Below are 20,104 nucleotides of genomic sequence, written 5' to 3' on the forward strand. Positions count from 1 at the left end.
CCCTCCCTCTCTCTTTCTGGTGCCGTGGAGAGCGAGTTGTGAGGGTGTGCTTGGCTCCGCGTGCATGCGTTGTTGTGGTGTCTCGCGTGGCAAGAGAATGAGCGCTGGACCCGTGGAGAGTGGCGCTGGCAGCGGGAAGAGTCTGCCTCAGTGTCGCGTCGATCAGCGCCGTGGAGAGCGAGTTGCAGGTGGGCAGCGAAAAAGGAGACCCCACGGAAAGGCAGCTGAGCGTTACTGTGCAGGATGCTGAGCTCTGGCTGTGCTTCAAGGAATTGACCAATCCTATTTAATTAGAATGCACCTCCAACATTCTGAAGCCGAGAAACCTCGTGTGGTTGGTCACTTCTGCTTGTGACGAACCCGGAAGTACAGATGGATACAGAGAGCACGGATGCTTCAGGCTTCACTTTCTCGGCTTCAGAATGTTGGAGGTGCTTTTTATTATATAGGATGTTACTTATTACTCAGGAACTTCAATGCAATACCACTTTGAATTCTACTTTACCATTTATGCGCCTTAATGCATTACCACTTGTAATTCTCTATCTGGAAATGGCGATCGCCATTATGGCATAATGTAAGCCACATTGAACCTGCAAATTGGTGGGAAAATGTGGGATACAAATGCAACGAATAAATAAATAAATTACCAGAGGATTGGTAACAGCGATTAGCATATCTGGTTTTAAAAATGGTTTGGACAAGTTTCTAGAGGAAAAGTCCATAGTCCGCTATTGAGATAGAAATGGGGGAAGCCACTATTGTCCCCGGGGCTTGGTAGCATGGAATCTTGCTATTATCTGGGATTCTGCTGGGGATTGGCCACTGCTGGGAAGCAGGATACTGGACTAGATGGACCATTGGTCTACCCCGGTATGGTTATTCTTACGTTCTTAAGGAATGGGGGCAGGGAGGCCGAATTGTAGAAAGAGGGAAGATGAGGAGGGTCTGAGGTGAAAGAACCAGGAAGGAAGGTTGGAAACCTGGAGTGGGAAGATGGCAAGAATGGGGATATTTGGGGCTGAGGTTAGAAACAAAAAAAGGGGAAACTGAGTCGGGTAGGGTGAATGTTAGAAAGAGGAAATGGGAACAGGAAAAGGTGATTGTGAGAATGAGGGAGATGGGGCACCTGAGATGGGAGCAGATGGGGTCAGAGAGGAAGGATGAAAGCATAGGATGGCGGGGTCCTGAAAAGGTTGCTCCTCTACGTCACCTCTCAGGGCTACTGTGTGACTAGTGAAGCCCCCCATCCCCCCCAGACTAGGAGCTGGAGCCAGTACCCCTCCTCCCGGCTGGACTGCGGCTTGTGGGCGGGGCCGGGCGTGAATGAGGTCACGAGCTGGGCGGGGCTGGGTGGCCGAGCTCCGGGGAGTCTCCTTTGTACTGGCAGCGGTGCAGGGATCGTCGTGGGTCTGACTGTGGCCAGCCGAGGGGATTCCCCTCCCTCCCGGCAGCCGGGATAGCGCAGGTGAGGCGGAGGTTGCAGCTCTTCATCCAGAATGGGCAGCTTGGGGGCTTTTCAGGCGCGACTGCATGTTTTTAGGCTAAGCTCACCTCTTTAAGCTGTGCATGCCTAGGACTGAGAGAAGGATTTGCAGACCGATGACTTGCTACGTTTGGTAGGGGAGGATGATGGAGAGAAAACCAGCGCGGAGACTGCGGAATGCAGCTGCCTAAATCCAGCTCTCGCTTTTTGCACCTAATCCGTTTCAGCCGGCCAGGGGTGAGATCCCCCCCCCCCCCCCCTACCTAATCTTATTCCGAGATGTCTTCTTGTGTAAGATGAATGGTGCCCGATCCGCTCCTAGCAGCTGGCAGTAACTGGTTGTGGCTTTTCTCTCCCCCCCTCTTTGGCGCTCATCATTTCCTGGTAAAATGCTGCATTCCCAATTTCCTGCGACTGACACAAATAAATCCGAGGCTATCTAAACGTTCTTTGATAGCCGTGCAAAGCCTGTGCTTGTTTGTGATTGAGATCGAGGGATTCGTGCTGTGCGTGTATATTGAAATATTACATTAATTGATTGATATGTTCTTTGCGCTCTGACATTTCCAGCCCATGAATAAATTATAGGCATTCCCAGTCTCCTGTTACGGTACTAATTGGCTTAGCTGTGACTGAGGATCTAATTTATTTTAGCTCTGACGTGAACAGCCTTTTTATTTCAGAAAAAGAAGACGGCCCCTCCAGTTGGTTGTGGATATTTTGTTGTTAAATTTGTAGGGGGCTTTATTTCAATCAAAATAAAAAAAAAGTCGAATAATGCAGATAGTGCAAATGCAATCAATATATTGTCTGGCAGTATTTATTAAAAATGCATTTAGTAAACAAGTGCAATGCTTGGAATATCCATAAAGTATATTAGTTTGTAGGGCTGAGAAATGCAAAGCTCTCTTCATGACAGATGTGTTTCTTGAGTATACACAGCTGACTATGGCTTTGTCTTTTTTGTTTTTTCTCTCTTCTGCTTGTGAATTCGGCACTTTGATCAATACATTGTTTCCTGCATGCAGCTGAAGGCTTTGTTCTTGATCTGTGAACTGGCGCTTGTGTGGTTTAGCAGGCCCTATTTTAATGTTTTACCTTCAATAAAATATAATTTTACAGGCAGAATCTGATGCCTTGCTGCAGTGGGGCTAGAACAGTGGAAACTTTAATGCAATTTAAAGCTAAATCTTGTTATACCTGCACTGCCTCATTAAGGGCTCCTTTCAGTAAGCTGCAGCAAAAAAATGGACTTAGCGCATCCTTCCATGGGTTTTCCCCATGTGCTAAGGCCATTTTTACTGCAACCCTAAAGGGACTGCAAAATTTTTTTTTTGTATTAATATTGCCATTAGCACCTGGGTATTTGGAGAATAAAACTGGTGCAGAGAGGCACAGACAAATCAAATTCTGATATACATATAAAGTATTACATACCATGTAAAATTAGTTTATCTTGTTGGGCAGACTGGATGGACCGTACAGGTCATTTATCTGCCGTCATTTACTATGTTACTATGTTGTTATGTAAAATTACCACGTAAGCACTTACTGCCACCCATTTTGTAAGTGGTAAGGGGCTCACACAGTAACCCTGCACTAACCAGTTAGCATGTAATAATGTACCTGCATTAACTGCACCGCCTTGGGTGAATCTCTTCATAAGGGCAGTTAATAAATTCTAATCAATCAATAGCTAGCTAGCTGTTCTGTGCAGGAACACCCACTCAGAAAAAAATAAAAAATCCTTTTTTAGTGTGTGGTTAGTATATGCAGGTTTGGCAGGGTCCACAGGACACCTGAGCACATTCTGCAGCATGCCATTTTAAGCTGCATTACGTGCGCACTAGCGCTAAATGCAGCTTAGTAAATGGCCCCATAGATAGCATTGGTGTGGCTCTAGGGTTGTTAGTTTAAGATTCATATTTTATCAACCTTGACAGTGCATAAGTATTGCCATACTGGGAAAGACCAAAGGTCCATCAAGCCCAGCATCCTGTTTCCAACAGTGGCCAATCCAGGTCACAAATACCCGGCAAGATCCCAAAAATGTACAAAACATTTTATACTGCTTATCCCAGAAATAGTGGATTTTCCCCAAGTCCATTTAATAAAGGTCTACGGACTTTTACTTTAGGAAGCCGTCCAAACCTTTTTTTTTTAATTCTGCTAAGCTAACCGCCTTTACCACATTCTCTGGCAATGAATTCCAGAGTTTAATTACACGTTGAGTGAAGAAATATTTTCTCAGATTCCTTTTAAATTTACTACATTGTAGCTTCATCGCATGCCCCCTAGTCCTAGTATTTTTGGAAAGTGTGAACAGGCAGTAGTCGGGTCCACAGTTACCTCTTAGGAGGAGCCATAGCTGCCCTGGAATCAGATTTCCAGCAGCTGAATATCTGTTATGGGTAGTTTGGGATCCTGGATGTGATATGTGTCCCCAGAATAGTAATTTTGGGTCCCATGGGTTTTCTGTTATAGATCCCCAGGATCTGTGCTACAGCTCTGAATCCCAGATCAGGTGTCTAGATTGCTTAAGGATCCAGTTTTCATGCACATCTGTAGAAAGTCTATTATATGCTGTCACTATTGTTTCTGTACTGGCTAACGGAGGGGAACCTCAGAAACCAGCAGCAGCTCTGAGGACAGTGGAATGAAGATCAGACAGCTGTTAAAAGTACCTCAAGAAGCTCAGCTTTTGCAGAATACTGCAGCTAGGATGATTTTCAGGTTAAGTAGATCCCATAGGATTACTCCTTTATTAATTCAACTTCATTTGTTACCTGTTGGGGGAGGTCTTCTATTGCTGAGGGGAGGGGGCAGCAGGGGGATTGGATTTAAGGGGGGAGGTAGGAGACCTGATATCCTTTTATGTGGCAGGGGGATAGGCAGAACAGACTTAATTGTAGATGGTCTCTAGCTGTGGATTGGGGAGGGGCCAAGCATTTTATTTTTTTTTTCCTCCTCCTCCCCCCCCCAGCTGCTGCCACTGTCATATCATACCTTTGCTGGTGGGGATGCTCAAGCCCTACCAGCTGAACAAATTCCATCGCTGGAGCCCCCACCTGTGCTGCCTGAGGAGCTAGGAAGCTGGCGGGTGCTCTAGTATCTGATGCCAACACATCGACAGTGCTCAAACTTTCAGTTTCCAGACAGTTGAAAACGCTGGGTCTGATATTTAGCCAGCATCAAGCAGCGTTTTGTTGATCGCCGCTGACATTAAACCTGGAAACTCGCTGGCACTGATTTTCTGGAGCTGGCTAATGCATAGCCGGTTAAGTGCAATATTTTAAATGCTTACCATCACCAACTAAATCAGTATTGGTATTGGATATTCAATGTCAGGCTGTCTCTGGGCACTGGCATTGAATATTCGGCTCTCACTGAATCCCAGACTCACAGCTGATATTCATCCAAGACCTGTGTAAGGAGATATGATACTGAGTAGTTTTGACAAGTAAATATGATTGGGGCATTTCTGGATATATGTATAGAGTTCATGTTTGTTGTTCATTGTTGTATGACGTGTTGAAGAGGTGGGTCTTCAGTAGACTTCGGAAGTTAACTTGTTCATAGGTCGTTTTTAGGTTTCGCGGCAACGCATTCCAGAATTGTGTGCTCAGGTAGGAAATCTCACCTGCAAGTCCCTTCTTCTTCTACCCTCTTCGACCTTTTACTATCTCTACACACGCCACTGAGGGATTCTGATTATGCACATGGCTTACACCGACGGTCGGCAGTGGGTTGAGATCCTTGGGAACCAGGTTCAATTCCCTCTGCAGCTCCGTGTGACCTTGGGCAAGTCACTTAACCCTCCATTTCCCCAGATACAATATATAACTTAGATTGTGAGCTCTGGCCTCTCAGGGTATGAGGGTTTCTCAAGAGTGCTGCTCACACCCAACCCTGGACAGAGTGATTCTGCAACAACTGATTTCCCTTTGGTTGGTTCTGATTTGATTACTGTTCCTTTTTGTCCCCGTAGGCTAAGAATAGAATGCTGCATTAGATCTCATGGCTAACCAGAAACAGCAGCAGATCCCTGTGAACCAGGGCTTGTCAGCAGCACACACAGAGCACAATACCCGAGACCTCGGACCTGTGGAGTGAAACTCGTCAGACCGATATGGCGATGGAGGAATCAGCACAGAATGAAATCAAGAGCGCCCCACAGAGCCCCTTCCAAGGCTCTGGGCGCAAAGCTACACCAGCTACTGCAACAGTGTCTTTCGAAGGCGAAGCCACGGTAGAGAGGAGAAAGAGAAAAAAGAAGGAGCCCCGGCCAGAGTCCATCATAGTCTACCGGACTGAGAGTGACAAATTAGAGGAGGAACAAACAGAGCAGGAAGGAGGCGAAAGAAGCATGGAGGAGGGTTCAAAATTCTTGGGCAATGAAGGAGCAGAAGGTAGGTGTCTGTGTTGAAGAGTGAGCCAAAAGAAATATGTTGTGTACAGCAGAAAGTGTAGGCATAGAAATAAAGGTGAGACCCCCCCCCCCCCCCCAAGTTAAAGTGATACCCTTTTTTGGATTAACTTAATACCTTTGTGATGAACTTTTCAAGCTCCACTTTCTTTATCAGGATGTTGCTGTCTGAATGTACAAGCTGTTTAATTTACATCTCTATAACCTGCATTTATATGTATATGAAAAAAGAAACTGGTATTAGGTTTGTGCAATTGAAAGATAGCTTTTATGTTTAGGTGGCCAAGAAGACTAGCACAGAAACAACGCTGCTTTCTTCAGGTTTAAAGAATAACTTCTGATATCGCTCACACTTACTACTACTACTAGATTGTAAGCTCTTTGAGCAGGGACTGTCTTTCTTCTATGTTTGTGCAGCGCTGCGTATGCCTTGTAGCGCTATAGAAATGCTAAATAGTAGTAGTAGTAGTATTAAACATTTCTATAGCGCTATTAGACTTACGCAGCGCTGTACAAATTAACATGAAAAGACAGTCCCTGCTCAACAGAGCTTACAATCTAAATTGGACAGACGAACAGACAGCTAGGGGTGGGGAAATTGCAGTGGTAGGGGTGATAAGTGAGGGTGTTGAGTAAGAGAGTCATGGTTAGGAGTCGAAAGCAGTAGCAAAGAGGTGGGCTTTAAGCCTAGACTTGAAGACAGCCAGAGACTGAGCCTGACGTACTTCACACTTCAGTCCAGTAGAGGGTTTTCTGCTCTACTGCAGACCGAGTTTTGAGCCTTGGTGCTAAAGTAACCCCCCTCTGTTCTCAGCCCCAGTGTGAAAACTTTGGGAGGGTGCTGAAGCAATGCCTTTTGTGATAGACTGACCCCCTAGTAGAGTGGTCACGTGCCGCCATTTTGGAAGATGACGGCACTGGAGGCAGGAGCAACTAGGCATTACTGCTACCTTCCAATGTTTAGAGGTGGAGAGTCAGGGGTCCAGAGGAGGGTTCACTTGGCCCACCAGGGAATATTTTTGGGTTGGGGTCTGGGAGGTGGGAGTTGGAATGGGGGGTAGGTGGGATTAGGGTGTCTGGCAGGCTTGGGATTTTTTTTTCCTTTTAATGTCTCCCTTCCAGTAAGTGTGTGAGTCAGTTCCTAGTCATGAACTGACAGGAAGGGAGAAATTTTACTTTTGATGCAGCAAATGACTGCATATTAACACATCGGTGTGTGCATTTCCCCCCCCCCCCCCCCCCCCCCGACAGCTCACACTTTGTACCATAGAGAGAGTCTACATGTTTTTAATTTATTTAATTAGAAGCGCAAGATTTGTTGAGTGTGTGTACTGGAACGCTGAAGGTTAAGTAAGCGTTCTAACACATCTTACTGCATCAAGGCCTGAGATGCTTATCTGTTATATATCATTAAGCACAAGTAGGGTGCATCGGTACAATCCAAGAGATCGTGCACTGACTGATGCCAGAATGAAAGTTAAAGATGTCAGGACTGGAAATGTCCTACCAGTGGAGGTGTGGGAGGTCAGCATTTTTAAACAGATCTGGGCTTGCTGCTTGGGATGCATGTGAAGGGCAGAGGTTGGTAAAGGAGTGAGAGGTCTGTAATCCTTTATTAGCTACTGCAGAATAGAGAGGGAGGAGAGTTGGCATTGGGATACATTAGGGAAGAATCTCAGCTGGCAGGGATGTATGTTATGGTTTGCAAGTTTCAGATCAGAAAATTTGTGTGTGTAAAGAACATGCAGGAGTTGACTTTACTCTCAATAAGTTCTCTGAATTAGTGCATGCAAATTGAATTTTAAATTCACAGGCATTTGTATCCCAATCCAAAAACATGCCTGAAAATTGGCCAAAATATCTGAAAAGTGATCTGAAAATAACCAATTTCTTTTTCCTATGCACATTCCTACCTGCTGGGAAGAGTGGATGGGCCAGTGATGTGGTATTTGTTGCCATTTTCCACTATGTCACTCTGCATCGGGCAGTGGTCATGCAAAAATATAAATTATTTTACAAAAAATAAAGGGAAGTATGCATGAAACCCTGTTTTACATACAACACTGAGATGGGAACTCAAACATCCAAGTGTGCATGTGCTCATTTCCCTCAGCCTTCTACAAAAGGTTTTGCCAAATATAGAAGTTTTTGTAAAATGTTAATCCTGGGGGAATTCTGTGCACAGCGTTTTAAAATGCTGTGTACTGTATTGGATACAAGACCACTGTCTCTGAGTAGTAATTACATTTAAACTCAGACTGAAAAGTTCTTACTGAAAAATGCAAACTTTTAAAGCTTTTGGTGCACATTTACCACGGAAGTACAGTCATGGAGCACCATAGCTAAAACTTCTGGCTCTTAGTGGTTTTTATTTCAGCAGTTCATTGTGTCCAAAGGGAGCTCTGAGCTTCAGATGGTGCCAAGTTCTTCATGGTTGTTGGCCAAGTACGTCCAGCATTTGAGAAAAATTGGTGCTACCTGCAAGTCCTCTTGGGTTTTGCAGATTGCTAAATGAAAATACAGGAAATCCAGCTTATCTTCCCTCATCCCCCCCCCCCTCCCATGCACTGATGCTTATCTCCTCTAGCGTACCAAAGGCGGTCCGCCCCGGATGCTGGCAGCAAGGGGGTGCACTGAGCAGTTGTGCGGCTGTTGGCTCTATCAGTCCCTGTTCTCTCCGACATCAACTTCCTGTTCCAGGGCAGGGGACCGGCAGAGCCAACAGCCTCGTAGCTGCTCAGCAGACCCCTTTGCTTAGAGGAGGGAGGTGCTTCGCTCCAGGTGGCATCCAAGGTAGGTATGCCACTGCTTACCTCTCCCAGTTCTTTATCCTACGTGACATGTCCCATTACCTAATTTCTCCTTCCATACATGTCACTTTATCCTGTGCTGTCACTTACTACTCCTTCATATACATACACATCCCCTATTTCCTTGTCTCCCCTTCCACACATGTCCCTTTAATCTCTGTTGTTCCCAGCACCCCTCCCTGAACACACATCCCCCTAACCCCTTCTCCTCCATTTCATCTATCCTTCCACACATGGCTGTTATCCACTGACTCATTCTACTGATCATCCATGTGAACCACTATAGTACTAAGGTTCTTCTCTTTTGAGGCCTAGCTGTCAGGATAATCAAAATAATCAAGTTAACCTGGTTCTTAAATTAAATATATCTCGCATATTGATTGGCAGACTTCCTGAGTCCCTTTGGAACTGAGAACCAGAATCTTGCAATTGGGAAGCAAAACCAGTGATGGGCAGACTTCCATGGTCTGTGCCCTGATCGTGACTGAATAGATATGGATGGGCTGGAGTGTAAATTGTAATGGGCTTCAACGTTAACTTTAGAACTTTAAGTACAAGAACAGTGCTGGGCAGACTTCTAGTCTGTGCCCTGAAAATGGAAAAGACAAATAAAACTCAGGTATATAGATAAAGTATCGTATACCATGTATAATGAGTTTTATCTTGTTGAGCAGACTGGATGGACCATACAGGTCTTTCTCTGCCATCATTTACTACATTACTATGAGGCATATTTTCAAAGCACTTAGCCTTCCAAAGTTCCATAGGTTTCTATGGAACTTTGGAAGGCTAAGTGCTTTGAAAATATGCCTCTTTGTATCAGTTAGAGAGGCCCTACCAAACTAGTTATTAGCCAGCAATAACCTGTCATCAGTTTTTGCCTAAACTAGTTAACAGTGATTTAGCAATCAAAGAACATGAAATTCCAACCAATCAATATATGGAAAATCTACAAACTGCCAAAACTCAAAAGGGAGACTCGTAGGAGAACAATTTTGAGTAATCTATATAGTTATAAAGTATGCACAGTACAGACATTGCATGCCCTCTGTAGCTAATTTTCAAAGAAAAGCTACTTGGTACATTTTTATTTTGAAAATTAGTTTGCTAAAAGTGATAGCATCCTTTGTTCCTGCCGTTTGTGTGGAGTGGGAGTGGAGGAGTATCCTAGGTAGTTAGAGCACCGGTCTTGACATCTAGAGGTGGCTGGTTCAGATCCCGCTGCTGCTTTTTGTGATCTTGGGCACGTCATTTAACCCTCCATTGCCTCAGGTACAAAATTAGATTGAGCCCTCCAGGGATAGAGAATTACCCAGTGTACCTGAATATAACTCACCTTGAGCTACTACTGAAAAAAAGGTGTGTGCAAAAATGCTCCCAGGCTCCCTGCATAGGATCCAAGAGTCAGACAGTCTCAATGCATGGTGAGACGATGGTGCAAGGATGAGGGATTTAGATTTGTTAGGAACTGGACAACATTCTGGGGAAGAGGGAGCCTGTTCCGAAAGGATGGACTCCACCTTAACCAGGATAGAACCGGGCTCCTTTGAAAAAAGGAGATAGAGCAGCTTTTAAACTAAAATGGGGGGGGGGGGGGGGGGGGGAAGCCAACAGTCACCCAGGAGCACAGGGTTCGATGTGGAGTATCCTTAAAGGATACTATTGAAACAGGACATTTAGGGAATCCCAATAAAGAGGTTTCAATAATGGTGAAAGAAAGCCAGGATTTTCAGAAAGTTTTGACAAAGTTCCTCATGAGATACTCCTGAGAAAATTAGAGAGTCATGGGATAGGAGACAAAGTCCTTCTGTGGATTAGGAATTGGCTATTGTACAGAAACCAGAGGGTAGGGTTAAATGACCATTTTTCTCAAAAGAGGAGGGTGAAAAGAGGAGTACTGCAGGGATCTGTACTGGGACCGGTACTATTTAACTTATTTATAAATGATCTGGAAAACGGGATAAGTGAAGTGATTAAATTTGCAGATGACAGAAAACTATTCAAAGTTGTCAAAACATATGCGGATTGTGGAAAATTGCAGAAAGACCCTAGGAAACTGGAAGACTGGGCATCCAAATGGCAGATGAAATTTAATGTGGACAAATGCAAAGTGATGCACATTAGGAATAATCTAGATCATAGTTACCTGATGCTAAGGTCCACCTTAGGAGTCAGTACTCAAGAAAAAGATCTAGGTGCCATTGTGGACAATATGCTGAAATCTTCTGCCTAGTATGTGGTTGAAGGATAGGAAACAGAGAGTGGGGTTAAATGGGAGTATTCACAATGGAGAAGGGTAGTTAGTGGGGTTCCTCAGGGGTCTGTGCTAGGACCGCTGCTTTTTAATATATTTATAAATGATTTAGAGATGGGAGTAACTAGCGAGGTAATTAAATTTGCTGATGACACAAAGTTATTCAAAGTCGTTAACTCGCGACATGATTGTGAAAAATTACAAGAGGACCTTACGAGACTGGGAGACTGGGCGGCTAAATGGCAGATGACGTTTAATGTGAGCAAGTGCAAGGTGATGCATGTGGGAAAAAAGAATCCGAATTATAGCTACATCATGCAAGGTTCCACGTTAGGAGTTACGGACCAAGAAAGGGATCTGGGTGTCGTCGTCGATAACACACTGAAACCTTCTGCTCAGTGTGCTGCTGCGGCTAGGAAAGCGAATAGAATGTTGGGTATTATTAGGAAAGGTATGGAAAACAGGTGTGAGGATGTTATAATGCCGTTGTATCGCTCCATGGTGCGACCGCACCTTGAGTATTGTGTTCAATTCTGGTCGCCGCATCTCAAGAAAGATATAGTACAATTGGAAAAGGTGCAGCGAAGGGCGACTAAAATGATAGCGGGGATGGGACGACTTCCCTATGAAGAAAGACTAGGGCTATTCAGCTTGGAGAAGAGACGGCTGAGGGGAGACATGATAGAGGTATATAAAATAATGAGTGGAGTGGAACAGGTGGATGTGAAGCGTCTGTTCACGCTTTCCAAAAATACTAGGACTAGGGGGCATGCGATTAAACTACAGTGTAGTAAATTTAGAACAAATCGGAGAAAATGTTTCTTCACCCAACGTGTAATTAAACTCTGGAATTCATTGCCGGAAAATGTGATGAAGGCGGTTAGCTTAGCAGAGTTTAAAAAGGGGTTGGACAGTTTCCTAAAGGACAAGTCCATAAACCGCTACTAAACGGACTTGGAAAAATCCAAAATCCCAAGAATAACATGTATAGAATGTTTGTACGTTTGGGAAGCTTGCCAGGTGCCCTTGGCCTGGATTTGTCTGCTGTCGTGGACAAGATGCTGGGCTCGATGGACCCTTGGTCTTTTCCCAGTATGGCATTACTTATGTACTTATAAACTTATGTCTATAAAATCCTGAGTGGTGTAGAACGGGCAGAAGTGAATCGATTTTTCACTCTTTCAAAAAGTACAAAGACCAGGGTACATGGAAATACTTTTAAAACAAATAGGAGGAAATATTTTTTTTTCATTCAAAGAATAGTTAAGCTCTGGAACTCGCTGCCAGAGGATGTAGTAACAGTGGTTGGCATATCTGGATTTAAAAAAGGTTTGGACAAGATCCTGAAGGAAAAGTCCATAGTCTGTTATTGAGACAGACATGGGGAAAGCCACTGCTTGCCTCAGGATTGGTAACATGGAATGCTGCTACTACCGTAATTGGGTTTCTGCCAGGTACTTGTGACCTGGATTGGCCACTGCTGGAAGCAGGATACTGGGCTAGATGGACCACTGGTGTGACCCAGTATGGCTATTCTTGTGTTTTACACCCCCATGAAGGCCCTGGCTAAGTGTATGAAATATAGAAACTCACCCTTATTTCAGCCAGGCAGAAGAATGCATTTTTAAAGCCCATTTACCTGGTTACAACTCTATTTACTCTGGTGAATGGCTTTGAAAGTTTTACTCGAAATAAGCAAAATAACCTTTACACAGAAGTATCATAATTCTTGGTATACTTAGGAGTCTTAAGTACAGACAAGTTTCAAATGTATCATTGCAAATACAGTATAATTAGACTCAGATTTTCTTTTTGAAAATTTGCAGTGAAAAATAACTAGTCACAGGTTGGAGGAGTTGCATGGTTACACACAAGGGTAAATGATAGGGCTGTAGGGCAAGCATTACAGATGGGTATATTAGGCTTTATGTTTTTTTTTTTAATCACGTTCTGCTTCTATTTTGTTTTTTTGTTCATTGGATTTAGAATGGGGTTTTATGGTTTGTATTTGTGTACATTTTTGTAAACTGCTCTGTTTTGTATTAAAAGGGCAGTAAATTAAATTTGATAGACATGCATAAACCTCATAAAATATATTTATAAATATGTTTATAAATTTGCAAAATCCTACCGTACTTCCTATTTTAAAATTTCCCAGTATGGTTCACTTTTCATCACACATCTGCTAGGAGGAAGGGTGTGTGTCACATGCCTCTCTTGTTAATCAATAGCGCCTTTGTCTTTAAATATTTTTCAGAGTAAAGAGCCTATCAGTCACCAGTGATCTGTGTCTTCCATCTGTGACAGCGTATCATTATGTTGAGACTGGTACACATGCATTTTCTATTGCTGGGAATAAACTCCCAAGAAATGTTAAGACTTACCCCTCTGTTTACTAAGCTGCGCTTAATGTCGACACAGCCCATTCATTTTGAAAAGGTTGTGTCGGCATTGCCATGTGGTTTCGTAAATGGGGGGGGGGGGGGTTGTGTAAACATTCAACAACTTAAAAGGTATTTAAAAGCACACTTTTGTGAAGGCTTTTCTGGAAAGATTAAATTTATTGATTGGACCCAAATATGAAAACTCAGATGATGATTGATACGTTTTTTTTTCTTTGAAATTATGTATGTTTTATTGTAACCCACTTTTGTTAAAGAGGGATATAAATGCAGAAAAAATGTAGAAAAAGTTATTTAAGACACTGTGAGCTGATGGCACATGAACACTAGTTAGACAAGACCATAGTCGTTAAGCAAAGTGACTTCACAGTAATGAGACTTCTTCTGAATCTGCAGGTGGATGGAACATACCATTGGATGGCCGCTATGTAACCTTAACTGGGACCATCACGAGGGGGAAGAAGAAAGGTCAGATGGTTGACATTCACGTAACATTAACCGAGAAGGAACTGCAAGAACTCACGAAATCCAAAGACTCCTGTAAAAGCGAATTGGCTGGGGGAAAAAAGACTTGTGAGGTTGGCTTGGAGAAGGGTCCCCATGTCTTGCTGTGGAGCCTTTTTTGTATCCCTGTTGTTTTTGTACTGTCCTTCATAATGTCATTTTACTATGGAACCATTACTTGGTATAATATCTTCCTGGTTTACAACGAAGAGAGGACTTTCTGGCACAAGATCATTGTGTGCCCCTTTCTGATCATTTTCTACCCAGTTATCATCATGGCGTTGTCGCTGTCCCTAGGTCTGTACACTGCGGTTACCCAGATCTCCTGGTCCTTCATGGAGTGGTGGCCAACTGTGAGGGATATGGAGAAGGGCTTCTGTGGCTGGCTGTGTAGCAAGCTGGGCTTGGAAGACTGTTCCCCGTATAGCATTGTTGAGCTCCTGGATTCGGACAATGTCTCTGGCAGTCTCTCCGGAAAAGGTTCTGCCCAGGGGGTGGAGACATCTGCTGTCTGATTCTTCAGCTCAGCTGCTAATTTTTCCACCCAGATATATCACTAGGACCACAACACAATCGCCTTTTTCAAATGTGGATTTACAAATATAGCCAGAAGCCTCAGTCTACAGACAAATCTTCCACTGCTCATATAGAAATTCCTACATGTAGCTTGTATAAGCATTTGGTATGCATACTCCTTTTATGGATTTCTATATGAGTCATGGAGGGAGAGGAAGGCCAATGTGATCTTTTTAAAAATGTAATTGCATTTTTTAAATAACATGAGATGCTGCTGATCTCTTACAATGTTGGGTGTTAAGAAAATTGCATCTTGATGCTGTGTTGTGGCAGGTGAAACAGAGAGACTTTTGCACAGGGGACAAAGCTGCCCTATTAAAATATGAGTGTATGCGTGCATACCAAAACAAGGAGAGTTTCTGCAGGCTAGGATTGATTGTCTTGTTATAAAGAAGGAATGCAGCTTGCTAAAGAGAGGGAGGTAAGACTTAAAGCAGGTTTGAGGGTGAAAATGTTTCAGTGTAAAGCAATTGCTGATGGTCATTCCTATATATCATCTTCTACATTCACCCTCTTCTCGCGCCCACTCAATCCTGTCTAATGCTGTTGCATACACTCTTTGCCTCCTATCAGGGCTCCAATTTTTGGACCTTGCTAAAACTTCCAAATATGAAAAGATGGAATGTAGTTGCTTTATAAAAATTGTACCTTAATTTTCTTAGCTAGTGTTGTTACGGTGACTTTGAAAAGCATTGGATTGCTTCCAAACTTAGTTGGTGGAAATGTATTTGACAGGTAAACATTTAAACTTAACTGAAGTGCTGCTTGCAAATTCATCCTTGAAAGGCCTGAGTGGGAAGCCAATGGCCTAAAACCATTCCAACTGCTTGAGCAGAACTGGAGGTGAACCTGAATTTAGAGAGCTTTGTAGTAACTACGGTAAGATCCATTAGGGCAATCAAAACTTCATTTTTTTTAGATTGTGAGTGAAATAAAAGTGCAATTGTTAGCAAGGTGTTCTCAAAACATTGTTCAGCTTTGCTTTTTATGTTTCAACATTTTTATTGATGAATTGATACATCATACACAACCATTGCATTAAATATACAACACAACATGTTGCCAGCCTCACGTTTCCAGCAAAGGATAATATTTTTGAAACAGTACTTTCACCAACATTACCCCCCCTCCCCCCCCCCCCGTCAGCTTTGCTTTTTAATGGGGAGTTAAAGGCATTGTTACCTCTGCCTAACCCCAGCAAAGTGTTTGCTTTCATATCGCATACATTTTATCAAACTGGAACCTCCCTCCTGCTCCTTTTGCTTTCCAGATCAATTGGATTCTGTCTCTGTTGGGCTATGATGCCATCAGCCTTCATTCATAGACGGGGCCGCCGAGACACACAGCCGGCCCCGGGGCAGGACTAGACTGCCGTGAGCGCCCGCCCCCACACCTTTCTGTCTCGGAGTTACTGCTGCTCTGCTCCCTCTCTCTGTCCTCGCCTGCTCCAGTGTGCCGGGACCTGGATGACTGCATTAACGCGATATTGCATTAATGCAATCATCTGGGTCCTGGCCTGAGCCTGCCCCCCCCCCCCACTCCTTGGTGGCCCTGTTCATAGACTGTAGAGAGTTTCTCCCATTTATTTTCCTTTCCTGTCCAAGTCTAGCACAACCATTGAGGCTCCCTCTGGAACCGAGTATCTCTCTAATTCTATAAACGTGCATGCACAATTTTACTCTTAGCACACAAAGGTGCACACACACAAGTTATAGAATAGTGTCAGTTGCACTTGTAACTTTATATTAGCTGCTAATTGGCATTAGCTCAGTGCCTGTAATTGGTGTCTAACTGGCACTAATTAGCAGTTATGTATGTAATTGCTCTGAGGGGATGCTGCCAATTGTGCACATGAAATCAGTTATGTGCAACTGCAAAGGGGGTGTGGATGTGGGAGGGGCATGGGCGGGTCACGGGCATGCCTATCATTTATGCTGGTTATGGAATACTAGCAGTTAGGTGCAAGCATTTACACGGGCCTTTCGGCTAAAGTTAGGTGCACAACTGTGGATTTGCGCTAGTATTATATAACGGCTGTCACCATAGTAGAACTTGTACTTGGGGGGGAGAGAAATTCTATAAATGGTGCTCAAAAATGCTGGAAAAGATCGGCGCTAAAGGACGCACATCCTTTATAGAATAGCACTTAGTGCTAATTCTCTGGGTGCTAGACTTACGCCTGCTGGAACCTAGTGTAAATCCTGGCGCCCAAGTTGGGTGTGCTAACTCCTTATTTTATAGCACTGCATGCAACTTTTTGGAATGCTCGTGTGATCCACCCATGCCCCTCCTGTGCCACACCCCCTTTTGGGTTGCACGCTGTGGGATTTAGGCATCCTGCGTTGCAGAATAGCATGCAACCAAATGTGTGTGCAGATCTTAATCAGTGCAATGTAGCACCAAGAATTAGTTTTTGGCATCCAAATATTGATAATAACAGCTCGTTACCCCAATTAAGTTGCATGCTCATCTTGGGACCATGCACCTATAAAGAACTACCCCCTCCATGTGTGTTCTCCAAAACGGACCACTAGGTTTCATCATTGTGCAGTGTTTGAGACCCCTATCTGCCCTCTCCCCCTCACTACTGTTACACAGCAACATCACCATTCCCCGCTGACCTGAGGATCTGAAGCTAAGGCTTCAGAATTCATCCCCAATCTCATATTGCTGCTGTGCTTTCAGGCCAGCAGATGTGTCTGTTACCATGAATACCTCCTACTGTCAACTGTGCCACACTTTAGACTGTTGGTACCAGAGCCCAAAGTAGCATTTATAGCTACTACTATTGGTAGTCATATTGTACAACACTCAGATGATCCTATGTTCATAACTGATGCTCTCTAGTAAGGTAATAATGTCAGATGCCCGACTCTTCACATCTCCTAAACTCAGAAACCGTTTCCATCAGTGCTCCAGGAGAAATCAGGTCAACCAGATGGAAAAGAGTATGGTGGTTGTGTTACTCACCTCAGCACTTCCTTGTGGCGCCTCACAGCTCTCTCTTTTTTTTCAGGCCATTGAACTGGCCCAGATCTATTCCTGTCTGTCTTCTCTGCAAAGACCATGTTCATTGTCAAGGAAACTGCACTCAGAAATGAGCTATTGTACTGAGTAGGCAAGTTTTGCGGCTTGCTGATTGAAAGCCGGCTGCTGCATTTGTAGCCAGGTGGACACCATATAGATATGGACTTGTAGCACAATTTTCCACTAAAATTGCACAGATAAGGGTGACAAAGAACGTTATCCTGAAGGATGTAAGGAAATGCATTTGGCATGTGTGTTTGCTTTTGTATGGCAGTAATAAATAACATATAGAGTGCTACCTTGTGTTGGATGACCTCTGTTTTTTGTTTTTTTTTTGCTTATGTCGTCTTGGGTTCTTTTCTTCGGTATTTGCCAGAGGAACGCTACATTGGAACAGCTCCATAAAGTAGGCCATGGAGAGAGGTACCAAACTGCCTCTGGGTGTGATGGGAAGATGCCTAAACAGCGGTCTGCTTTCCTATAGAAATCCTCTGTGCTACTGTACACTTCCCTTGTAAAGTCTTGACTGGTGGGCCAAGAGTTTATCATCTGTTGAAAACTTTTATTAGGGTTAGAAAACATTTATTGATATGAAGGTATTGAAAATCCAAATCAAATACACTGAGTTACAACAGATCCAGTAACAGGGTAATTTAATTATAAGAAAACACACACATATAAATAGTACACGGATACTTTTCACTGTGTTTTTTTTCAAAAGTGTGGACCAGGGAAGTGAAACTTTTTTTTTCTTTGTATTGAGGGGCCCAAGCTCCACCCCAACTCCAGCATTTCCCCTTACCTACCATCCCATAACCCCTATGGGGTGGGGGAAGGGAGAGAAGAAAAATTATGGAGTGAGGTGGCACCTATGGCTCCCCCTGTTCTGGTGCATACGGGGTGGATAGTTTTATATTTTGAACTTCCCTAGAGAATTTATGCACAAAGCCTCCCAGGGGCGTAGCCAGAATTCCATTTTTGGAGGTTCCCAAAGGCGGACTGAGGGGGCCTGGTATTCTTTCCTAATTGTCACTGCCACCACAATAAAATATTACCTTTGCTGGCGGGGATGCCAAGCCCCACCAGCCAAAGACGTCTCTTGCACGAGTCCTGTCTGTACTGAACGAGCAGCACTTAATTCAGCAGGCGTGCTTCGGCTGCTAATGCCAGCTCTCCTGCGCATGCTCAGTTCAGTCTGCATCCCCACCAGCCCTGAAAGCAGAGGGAGCCCAAGCCGAAGGTGAGGGGGCCTATGCCCTTGAGGCCTGCCTGTGGCTACGCTACTGCTCTGTACAGGGGAAACTTTACATGCATCTCAGATAACTCACTTTATAAATGCCTATTTCTGTGCTTTTATAATTGTTCTCTTAAGGCTATAGTGCATCACCCATCACACTCAGCCAGCAACATTGGGTGGACTGGGTCTGCCAGAGGAAGCTAGCACTGGGGGATGTGAGCACTTATTTATTTATATTGTGACTACAGTGTGGAAGTGCAACGGGATGAAGTTCAAATCTTTAGCAGGGTCAATAAATTGCAAAGAGGTATTTTTCATTAAAATCAATTTAAAGACAAGAACTAAATGACTACTACTACTATTTAGCATTTCTATAGCGCTACAAAGCGTACGCAGCAAGGAATTATGAGAAGAGGCTCCTTTAAGGGAGGATAGCAGATGCCTGCAACAGTTTACCGACAACAAGCGCAAAAACCAGGACACAATGCCACCGAATCAATACTGGTGTCCTGGTTTTTGCGCTTGTTATTGGATGTTACCAGAAACAACAATATTGTTTATTCGTTTTCCCTTGGTGCAACAGTTTACCAGCAGAAGTAAAAGTAAGGAAACCATGAGTGATTTTAAGGACACCTAGGTGTGACATCATCTGCCTAGTGACACCCAACTGATTGTCAGGATTCTGGGCTGTAATTGAGATTTTTCTGCCCTATCTTGAGGCAAAGTGCATTTGTAACACATGACCACTCTGCTGCTACAGTTTATTCTGGGAAAGGCATTCTCATGCTAGAAAAGCATCTGGCATTTCATTTGGTTTATTTGTGATTCTAACCCCTAACTCGCTAATAGGTGTGTTGTTACCTTGTCTTGTACTTCTGTCGCTTACACTGTTGCTACTTGGCTCTTCTTGGTTGTTCTTGACTGGGAGTCAAAGGTTTGTTATAAAGAAAATTGGATGCATCGTCAAGTGATTAACTCCCCCCCCCCCCCCCAAAAAAAAAGCCCAGCATACAGATTTGATTAGAGGGCAAGATTTCCGTTCCTTTAAAACCAAAACATGTTGTAAAGGACAACTGTATCTTTCAATCTGTGTTTTTTTTTTCCCAGCTGCCGTCCATCAGGACTTTGTCTCCCCAGAGGAATCTCATGCCACCAGTGTCAGGCCCCAGCTACAAATCTCTTGCCACTGCAAGGTCCTGGCTGTGACTCTTGCTAATGCTGCCCCTGGCCCTGTTATTGCTGTATAAGCATTCAGATAGGATCATCAAACAAGAAATTTTCAGCGCTGAGGCATAGTCTCTGGTACTCTTGGGTCTTCTGAGAGCAGAGTTCGCCACCATGGAATCATGAGGTAGTTGGGCCTTCACCATTACTGGTTCTCC

General features: G+C 43.9%; 1 protein-coding gene across 3 annotated transcripts; it reads left to right on the forward strand.

Moving 5' to 3' along the window:
- The first annotated feature begins 1,383 nt into the window (after positions 1–1,383).
- On the forward strand, positions 1,384–17,753 carry LOC115474900 (transmembrane protein 169-like). 3 transcript variants are annotated; one of them, XR_003942931.1, is made up of 4 exons: positions 1,384–1,468; positions 5,475–5,895; positions 13,775–14,879; positions 17,475–17,753. XR_003942931.1 is itself a non-coding variant. In XM_030210593.1 (3 exons), the coding sequence occupies exons 2-3, from the start codon at positions 5,616–5,618 to the stop codon at positions 14,395–14,397; spliced, it is 903 nt and encodes a 300-aa protein (XP_030066453.1). In that variant the 5' UTR covers positions 1,384–1,468; positions 5,475–5,615; the 3' UTR covers positions 14,398–16,368. The 3 variants fall into 3 exon arrangements, 2 of the variants coding, with proteins under 2 accessions (XP_030066453.1, XP_030066454.1); XM_030210593.1 differs by lacking the exon at positions 17,475–17,753 and having other exon boundaries at positions 13,775–16,368; XM_030210594.1 differs by lacking the exons at positions 1,384–1,468; positions 17,475–17,753 and adding an exon at positions 1,673–1,723 and having other exon boundaries at positions 13,775–16,368.
- Positions 17,754–20,104: the final 2,351 nt, after the last annotated feature.

The sequence above is a fragment of the Microcaecilia unicolor genome, chromosome 7, assembly GCF_901765095.1.
Source record: "Microcaecilia unicolor chromosome 7, aMicUni1.1, whole genome shotgun sequence".
NCBI classification, from domain to species: domain Eukaryota; kingdom Metazoa; phylum Chordata; class Amphibia; order Gymnophiona; family Siphonopidae; genus Microcaecilia; species Microcaecilia unicolor.

Excerpts from the sequence above, each read along its gene's own strand:
- LOC115474900 (XM_030210593.1), top strand. The coding sequence starts at position 5,616 with ATGGCGATGGAGGAATCAGCACAGAATGAAATCAAGAGCGCCCCACAG. Across the intron at positions 5,896-13,774 it reads GGGCAATGAAGGAGCAGAAG|GTGGATGGAACATACCATTG; the intron begins GTAGGTGTCTGT and ends CTGAATCTGCAG.